At 41.6% G+C, this 10,043-nt stretch overlaps 1 protein-coding gene across 2 annotated transcripts in view; it reads right to left on the bottom strand.

Moving 5' to 3' along the window:
* eefsec (eukaryotic elongation factor, selenocysteine-tRNA-specific) overlaps positions 1-10,043 on the bottom strand; it is a 418,279-nt gene that overhangs the window by 271,220 nt on the left and 137,016 nt on the right. The window contains exons 3-4 of one of the 2 annotated variants that reach the window (XM_043707582.1): positions 9,621-9,717; positions 3,964-4,128 (exon numbers count right to left, since the gene is read on the bottom strand). In XM_043707582.1, the coding sequence (XP_043563517.1) occupies positions 3,964-4,128; positions 9,621-9,717 (262 nt within the window). The remainder of the gene's footprint in view (positions 1-3,963; positions 4,129-9,620; positions 9,718-10,043) is intronic. The other variant, XM_043707583.1, reaches the window with a different exon arrangement.

Raw genomic sequence — 10,043 nt, forward strand, 5'->3', positions numbered from 1 at the left:
ATATATATATATATATATATACACATACACATATACATACATCCCTCATATATACATAAAATAATAACAGAAAACAACTCCAAGGCGGCGGGGGGGGGGAGAAAATCAAATCCCTCTCCCCTCCCCCCATAATAATATTAAGCAATAAGGTAAGGAAAAAAAAGGGAGGGGATATAAACCAAAACGGGGGGGGGTGGAAGGCAGACCAACATCCATTATGTACTACCGTTTATCTAAGGGAGTCCAAGAATTCCTTAGCCTTTTCTGGTGATCCAAAGTTATATACAGAACCTTCATGGTTAAAGCGTAACATCGCTGGGTAGCGTAAGGGGTACGTTTAAGTCCCTTAAACGCTTCTTCGCCTCGTCAAATGTCTTCCTCTTTCGAACCAGAGCCGGGGAAAAGTCCTGAAATAGCATGATCTTGGATCCTTTGTAGATCATAGCTTGGGGGTCTTTTCCGAGATTTCTAGAGGCTTCTAGGAGTATCTGCCTCTCCCTGTAGCTCTGCAGCCGGAACAGGACCGGGCGTGGGCGCTGGTTCGAGCCGGGCCTGCGTATTGCTACCCGGTAGGCCCATTCCACCCTTACCTGGCCTGATCCAGCTTGCAGATTTAAAAGTTGTGGCAGCCACTGCTCCAGGAATGCTGTAAGCTGGCCTTCCTCTTCCTGCTCGGGAAGGCCCAGCAAACGAATATTTTTTCGACGACCTCGATTGTCGAGGTCGTCAATATGATTTTCCAAGGTCCGGACTCGCTGCTCGCGAGTCCGGACCTGATCCACGGCCGATTGAGCGGTTGTCTCCGAGGTCGCGGCCTTTAGCTCCGCCCCTCCGACTCGGCGTTGAATTTCTTCAATTTCACGGTCGTGCTTCTTCAGCGCGGCCGAGAGCGACTCCCAACGATTTCTGGATTCGACGATAAAGGCATCGATCTTCGAGTCAAGCTTGGAAAGCATTTCTGCAAGGCTTGCTACTGTTGGTAAGTCCCCCGGGGCGGCTGTGGGCGCCTCTGCTGCAGCTGGAGAGTGTGGGGGAGGGGTTCCTGCTTGCTGAGAGCTGCGGGCTCCCTTCCCTTTAGTCATTTTAACTTAAGATAAAGTTGCTTAAATGTAATATTACACAACTAATTGAGTTACTAAACTATTAAAAATGATTTATAAATGATTTGGTGAGCTTGGTAGGGGGTAGGTGACCCACTGTGCCCAAGTCTTGGGAGGAGCACTATAGACTCAGTCTTACTGGGTCGCCGCCATCTTGGATCCCCTATTCATTGTTAAAATATAAACATTTCTCCTTAACAGATGTTGCCTGTAATAATTTAATAGCAGATATCTGACCACTGGTTTGTCATATCATTCATTTTTTTTCATGCTGTAAGGTAAGCTCAATTATTGTTCTGAACAATTGTCCTTCTTGCTCTCATTTTCAAATGCAAAACTTATGTATGGCAATCAATTGCAATTATCTCCATGAACAACGTGAGGATTCAGTTGTCTTTCCAATATAGAAGTCACAACTCAAATGTCTCTTTGTTTCTCTCCCAAAGGGAGTGCTGACATCTCTACGACTCTATGACTCTAAGTGCTTATAACTACCCCTTACCATAAAAAGATATAACAGCAATCCATATGTATGGATTTCTGGGAATCTCTTAATTTTCATAAGTTGCGATCATGAACATTTGTGCTGAGCATAGATAGTTTTTTAAAAAAAGTATCTTCAGGAATGGTTGTCATCTCAAGTCAAACCACAGAGAAACAATCAGCTGAGCCAGAAAAAGAAAATACGGGAGGACAAACTGAAAGTTTGGCCAAAGGATGAAGGGTGACAGAGAGGTGGAGGGACGCACAAATGGATTTTCAGACTGTAGCCAAAACAATTTGTGGTGGAGGAAAGGAAGCAATGATGTACAACTGGGCCATTGGCACAGAAATACATAGTTATTTTGAGAAGGCCTTGTAAAACTGGAGGAGGTCACAGACAGAGGCCCTTGTTAAATGCAAAGGGATTTAGATACAAGGATGATATCTTTAAAGTGGAGACAATGGGGAACCAGGAGCTAGTGTTGAAGTGATAGGCAAGACACACCTGGTGCAGGATGAACACAGGCAGTAGTTTCTTGGATGAATTTAAATTTACAGAAAGTGGGAGTTGGGAGTTCAGCCAAGATAGCATTGAAACAGTCCAGCAGGTCAGTGAACCACAACTCTCAATCTTTCTCATCTGCACAACATTGCACATGCCATCAGACATCATCTTTGACCAATTCTACTGTAGCTATGAAGTATATTGGACAATTAACAAAAATGTTGGTGCTTAACTATAAAGAGTTAAAACAAACATAACAGCTAAAGTAGATTTCACTGTATACAGGAAAAATTCAAATCAATTTACAGTTAATTTACTAAACAAGTGCAAAGTAAAGCAACAAAAATAAAACCCTCAGAAGGCCAAACAGAATCCCTCCAAATCTAAACTGTGATTACTTTAATGGCTTTTTTTTGCTACAATCACAGAATGTAATGATTTTTCTCTGTTAGCACAAGTAATCATTGCCAGATGGTAATTACAGTCAGCTAGGTGCACAGCAATATATCTCAACCGTCCAGGTTCACTGCCTCTGCCCACCATCCTCGCTTTACAATCAATGAACTGAGCAAAATCAAAACAAACTCTGTTTAAAGATGACTTTATACTTCATGGCGTATTTCTGCCTAATAGCTGATTCCAACTAGCCATTCACACACCAAGACTCCTGCCAGATTCTGGGCACAATGCTGAGCTGGCTAATCTGCTAGGAACCTCACAATTTGACCTTTGATTGAGTATGGCATTTGGTCAGGGTCATGAGCTTCTACCATGGGCCTTCATACTACTGGACAGGCTGGTTCATGACCTACATGTGGGCACATTGAAAATGGTACTCTAAAAGTAGGCTGCCCCACTGTTTTCCTGGCAGGGTGGCTACATTCTGCAGTATCGCCATCTTTCCAGGCACAGAAAGAAAATGTTTTCCATTTTGCAATTTAGGATGTAAAGATATGGCGGATAATTTTACGAGTGACCATCTGGGAAAAAAAAAGGGGCAAATCGTGTGAGTTATCAAGACTCCAAATTGATATCACTGCCCTCAATGAGATCTGCTTTCCTGTGTACAGACAGATGAAAGTATAAGCAGTTGATACAACTTCTACAAGAAAGGTAAGAATGACAGCAACTCTTCTATCCATGAAGTTGGCTTTCTATTCAGAATATGACCTTGAATACATTGCCAGACCTGTCCATTTGTGCAAATGAGACTGATTGCATTTCATTTACAGTGCAGACATAACCAACATGCCACTGTGATGTATGCTTATGGCCAAACTCTGGACTCCAATGAAGATGTTAAGGGAAAGTTCTATTCTGACATTGGCGAAATCCTTACTACTACCCCAAAAAGAAGAAAAAATAAATCCTCCTTCGGGGAAGGGGGAGGGGGCTTTAATAGCAGATCCTGGTTTTACAAATACAATAACCGAAAATAAATGCCATAAAACGAGAATTTCCTGAATTTATTCACAATAAATCAGGGCATACATTATAAGGAGAAACCGTCCTTTTGAGTGTTATGGATGGGATGATGGGCTGATGGGCTTTCCATATTGAAGGAAAAATAAGAGGATTGGTGAAGTATTTCCTCAAAATACCAGTAAAATGTCATGAATCCTGAATCCCAGAAATGGAATTTGACATTCAGTCACTGTGGCCCTTAGTTATAATGATGTATTAAAGCTACATAAACATTTGGAAATCAATTTTAAATAAAATAAATTTGAAATAATTACAAACTACCTCAGACCTACTCAGTCAAGACATAACCTCCTCTTTAAAGAAAAACACTAGACTTGAATCTGAATGCAGCTCTTCATTCATGTGGACAGAGTATAGATGTCTTTTAATATTCTTTAAGTAAGCTGTTACCTTAAGGGATGGAATCTCCACACTGTCATTGACATTGACAGATCCAGAGAGGATGGTACCCGTCATCACCGTGCCCTGACCCCTGATTGAGAAACAGTGGTCAACAGCCATGAGGAATGATCCAGAGGGATCACGTTTTGGCATGTACGTCTGTGATATCAGGAGCTGTGATGAGGAGAAACAAAACAGGAGTCAGGAAGGTACAAAGAATGGAAAGAAACTGGATTTTTTTTTAAAGCAGACATCACATTTCAGACATATTACCCTGATTAAGTCCAAGCTGAGATTTCATGATCTGTTTACAATCTTCATCTGTTTACTATACTCAATTGAATTTCACTGAACATAATGGGGAGTACATTGTTAAATGTGTGTGAAATTTTTGAACATATTCTTTAGCTATGAAAACACCTAGCAGTACATTTACAAATTCACCCTTCCCAACTTACATATGAATAGAAGAAGGTCCTTTAGTTTCTCAAGTCTATTTCACAATTCACGGCTGATCAGTATCAGTGCGTGGAACTATGCAGAGTTTGCTTGTCCTGATGTGGTCTAATCAAAGCTTGGTATTGCAGCAAAGCTTCCTTTCCTTTATATTCTAACATGCTAGTTATAAAGACTAACATTTCATTTGTTCCTGAAAAATTATTTTTTCTGCCTGACTTTATAGATCCAAGTGCAAAGAGACTTGGGAGTTCTAGTCCAGGATTCTTTCAAGGTCAACTTGCAGGTTAAGTCAGTGGTTAGGAAGGCAAATGCAATGTTGGCATTTATTTTGACAGGAATTGAATATAAAAGCAGGGATGTACTTTTGAGGCTCTATAAGGCTCTGGTCAGACCACATTCGGAGTACTGTACGCAGTTTTGGCCCCATATCTCAGGAAGGATGTGCTGGCCCTGGAGCATGTTCAGAGGAGGTTCATTGGAATGGTCCCAGGAATGAAAAGCTTAACATATGAGGAACATTTGAGGACTCTGGGTCTACAATCAATGGAGTTTAGAAGGATGAGAGGGGGATCTAATTGAAACTTTCAGAATATAGCCAGAGACTTTTCCCCAGGGCAGGATCGACTGGTACGAGAAGTCATAGTTTAAAGATATTAGGAGGAAGGTATGAAGGAGACATCAGAGGTAGGTTCTTTACGCAGCGAGTTGTGAATGCATGGAATGCGTTGCCAGCTGAGGTGGTGGAAACGAATTAATTGGGGACATTTTTACGACTGCTGGACATGCACATGGGTAGCAGTGAGTTGAAGGGTGCGTAGGTTGTTACTATATTTTACATTACGATTAGATCTCAGCACAACATCGTGGGCCTAAGAGCCTGTTCTGTGCTCTATGTTCTATGTCGATGTTCTAATATTGAATAGCCTGGACAGAGTGGATCTTGGAAAGATGTTTCCATTAGCAGGAGAGACTAGGACCTGAAAGCATAGCCTTAGAGTAAAGGGAAGACTTTTTAAAATGGAGGTAAGGAGAAACTTCTCAGCCAGAGAGTGGTGAATCTCTGGAATTCACTGCCACAGAAGGCTATGGAGTCCAGGTCATTGAATGTATTTTAAAACAGAGAGAGGTTCTTGATTATCAAGGGGATCAAGGATTATGGGAAGAAAGCGGGAGAATGGGGTTGCGAAACTGATCAGCCATGACTGAATAGTGAAGCAGACATGATGGGCTGAATGGCCTAATTTCTATATCTTATGGTCTTATACACCCATAACTCTCTTTGTATCTCCACTGCTCTAACTTTTCATCCTATAAAAAACAGTTGTTTGATGTTTTAATGAAGCAGGTTTCTGGGCCAACTTGGTCTCATCCTCCCACAGTACCCATCCTGACCTCCTCCTCATTATAGAACAATGTTAAAAATCTTGAGCACAAATGTGAGAACTGGAAAACATGGGAGATATGAATATTTACCTGAAGCATAACACTGTGATTAAACAGTACAAAGCAAGAATTTACACAAAATCTATATTTACAAAGTTTTGACTCTCAAAGTATGGTGCTAAAATAACATCAGGTCTGCATATATGTTTGCAATGATCAGTAAATTTCTGAACTGGAGAAGTTACAGTGTGCTATATTTCATTTCTGGGCCACACTTCATGATAGATGCTTTGGCCTTAGGTTGGGTGCAGTGTAGATTCACCAGAATTATATCAGAGCTAAAAGGGATGAATTATGAGGAGAGATTGCATGAACTGGTCTTATTTGTCCCTCAAGTATCAGATTCAGGGTGATTTAATTGAGGTTAACTAGATGAGCAAAGCAGGTGATATAAACCCACAGGTTTCCAGAGCTACTTTGATTACACTTGTTCATCTTCTGTTTTCTTTAATAACTCTATCCCATTCTCCCAGTTTCTCAATATCCATCACACCTGTTCTGATTATGCAAATTTCCATACCAGCGATTCCAATATGCCCTTTTTTTCTCATTCAAGGATTTTCACCGATTGTGGTCAACAGGGCATGACAACTAATCCAATCCATTTTACTTACTTCTGCTGTCACAACTTTTCCCAGAATCACCCTTCATCCTCACTGTGCACCCTCACAAGCTTCCATATGGATCATTCTCTGTCATTTCCACCAGCTCTAATGTGATTCAACTTCCAAATGCATTTTCCTCTGGGTACCATTACCTCCACAATGCCCGAGACCACTTCTCAGTCAGCCCTAAAACCCCTTCTCTTACCCAGGGTATCTTTCCAAGGAAGCATATGAGATGCCAGACCTCCCCTTGTACCTTCCCTTTTCTCACTGTTCAAGACCTCAAATACTCCTTAAAGGTGAAGTTTGCACCTCTCTCAATGTAATACACTGTATTCACTGAATATAATGTGGTCTCATGGAAATGTGGAGAATAAATGCAGACTGTGGGCTTTGGAGAACATCTTCATTTCTATCCACAAGTATGACCCTGAGCATCCAGTTATTTATTATTTTAATTCTCCACATTGTTGCCATGGTCTCCACACTGAGTTTGACAACTTTAGACCATAAGGAGAAAGCGAGGACTGCAGATGCTGGAGATCAGAGCTGAAAATGTGTTGCTGGAAAAGCGCAGCAGGCCTGTCGACGTTTCGGGCATTCCTGAAGAAGGGCTCATGAAGAGTAATAAAAAGATGGGGTACTGGGCTAACGGTCGGATACTTGGTAGTGTGGATGAGCAGAGGGATCTTGGTGTCCATGTACACAAATCTTTGAAAGTTGCCACCCAGATAAATAGTGCGGTGAAGAAGGCATATGGCGTACTGGCTTTTATTGGTAGAGGAATTGAGTTCCGGTGTACTGAGGTAATGTTGCAGTTGTATAAGACTCTGGTGCAGCCACAACTGGAGTATTGTGTGCAGTTTTGGTCGCCATACTATAGGAAGGATGTGGAGGCACTGGAACGGGTGCAGAGGAGGTTTACCAGGATGTTGCCTGGTATGTCATGGAATGCCCTGCCAGTAGCAGTGGTGGACTCTCCCTCATTATGGGCATTTAAGCGGGCATTGGATAGGCATATGGAGGATAGTGGGCTAGTGTAGGTTAGGTGGGCTTGGATCGGCGCAACATCGAGGGCCGAAGGGCCTGTACTGCGCTGTATTCTTCTATGTTCTATGTTCTATGTTCTATGAAACGTCGATTCTCCTGCTCCTTGGATGCTGCCTGACCTGCTGCGCTTTTCCAGCAACACATTTTCAACTTTAGACCATAACCCTACTTTCACCTTTCGTTTCTTCCCCTCTTCCTACCCTGTTGCTTTGTAAGTTGATCTTCATAGCATCATACAGCATGGAAACAGACCCTTCGGTCCAACTAGTCCACACCAACAATGTTCCCAGAGTCTTGTTTCTTTATCCCTCCTTGTTGCGTTTAAATGATTTTTTACGTGGCAGTTCATGCTTCATTTGGACACAAGTTTTGTTTCATCACTATATCCATCATCCAACGTTTTGGCTGGTGCTTCATAAAATCTTTTGGTATTTAATCTCTCCCCAGCCTCCACCTTATCAAAGTCCTCCCTTGTTCTACCTGCAACTCCCTTCCAGTGGCTTGAAAACTCTCAAATCTCTATTTTTCATCAGTTGCGATGAAAGACCATTGACCTGAAATGTTAACTCTGCTTCTCTTCATTGATGCCACCTGAGCAGCTTAGTTCTTCCAGCCTTTTTTCTGGTTTGATTTCAGAGTTCCAGTATCTGCATCACTGTGTTTTGGACTAGGTCAAGATGGAGTCACAATTTCCTCTGGTGGGTCACATGAAATTGGTGATGGACGGCTGATGTCAAGAAGCATTTCTTCACACAGAGGGACAGCAGAAATTTGGAACTCTCCCGACCAGTCCTAAGATCAAACAGAAGAAGGCCACTCAGCCCATCATATCTGCTCCACTATTCAATAAGATTATGGCTGATCTGATAACCCTCAACCCCACGTGCCTGTCATTTCCCCATTACCCTTGATACCCTTACTGATGAAAAAGCTGTCCACCTTGGTCTTAAAACTGCTTAATGACACCCCTCAACAGTAAAGAATTCCAGATTCACCACCCCTCGAAAAACTTCCTCTTCATCTGTCTTCATCTGACTTTGAGATTGTGTACTCCACAAGGTGTAATAACCTCTCTGCAAGTCCTGTCAAGTCTCCTAAGAGTTTTATATATTTCATTAAGTTCTCCTCTCATTGTTTAAACTCCAATGAGTGCAAGCTAACCTACTCAACCTCTCCTTACAGGAAAATCCCTCCACACCCACGATCAACCAAGTGATCAAAAATGCTTTAAAGTCAGAGGGATAAATAAGAATGGAATGGTGGTCAATTGCACATTTCAAACTGAGATTAACTTACATTTTTCTTTGGTTATGGTCATTAAGGGATATAAAACCAAGGTGGAGACATGGAGTTGAGATTCAGATCAGACTTGTTCTACTTGAGTGATGGAATAGACTCTAGTACTGTTTGCTTTCCTCACGTTTCTATGGTCCTAAGTTTCTCGTTTGCTGCTGGCCTGAAAGTATGTTTATTGTTCTACTCCTTTAAAGAAAAATGCACCTAAATCTTTAACTGTCCCTCTGATTTAACAGTCTTAATATACAATCAGTCCTCATCAATCTTCTCCAGAAAAAGTATTCAAAGCTATCCATGAGAACAATTTCAGAATGCGACTATCTCACATATTCACACAACTGTCAATGCTATGCTATCTGGTTGGATTCTGATCCCCTCGGCCATGCTCCTGGGAGTGTGGCAGAGAGAGACTGAAGAGCAAGAGAAGAAAGAACAAAAGGTGAGCCTCTTAAACTCAAGTATGATGCATTATAGTTTTAGGTGCTGTACTCACGCAGGATAGTTTTCAAGTTGATTCCTGAATAAACTAAAGGTTACGTTGATCTTTTGTTTTAGTATCACAAAAAGCAGTGATACAGAAGGAATCTTTTTATTATCAGACCTAAATACCAGTCTCTCCACGAATATTACACCACTTACTGTTCACTACCCTCAAGATTAATCAAGATTATCAAGATTAATGTCTTGATGGACAATGCCAATGCTCCTTCTGCTCGTATTTGGCCACCTTTATATAACTACCATGATTGTTTGCTGAATTTGCCAGATAAGCAGAAGTCACTGTGGTAAATTGTCCCCAAGGGAAGAACATACCTTGATAAGTTCTGAAATGCCCTGTGCAGTTTCTGTCTCTGGGGCATCAGGTCCTCCAGGCTTTGCAGCAACAGGAATGATGGGACACCCATTAAACCTACAAAACAAATAACTGAATAAAATAGCAACCTACTTACAGCAGTAAGACATTTGTGAATTATTTGATTGAATACATCAATTGTTTCTTCCCTTCTGAAAATACATTCCCCCTTTCTAAACAATTTTAATTCTTTGGTGGGAAATGTATCAACATGTTTCAACACGCAGCGCTAATGACCCATGCAGTCATACCATAGATTATTTTTACATAGGTACACTGTGGTGAGAAGTCCCCAACCAGGTATTCCCCAACCAGAAACCTTGGATGAATTGGGAAATCCATTGCCCATTGAAGGCCAGGCATGCAGTATTCAGGTCGGATGA

Source organism: Chiloscyllium plagiosum, chromosome 18, assembly GCF_004010195.1.
Source record: "Chiloscyllium plagiosum isolate BGI_BamShark_2017 chromosome 18, ASM401019v2, whole genome shotgun sequence".
Lineage (NCBI taxonomy): Eukaryota > Metazoa > Chordata > Chondrichthyes > Orectolobiformes > Hemiscylliidae > Chiloscyllium > Chiloscyllium plagiosum.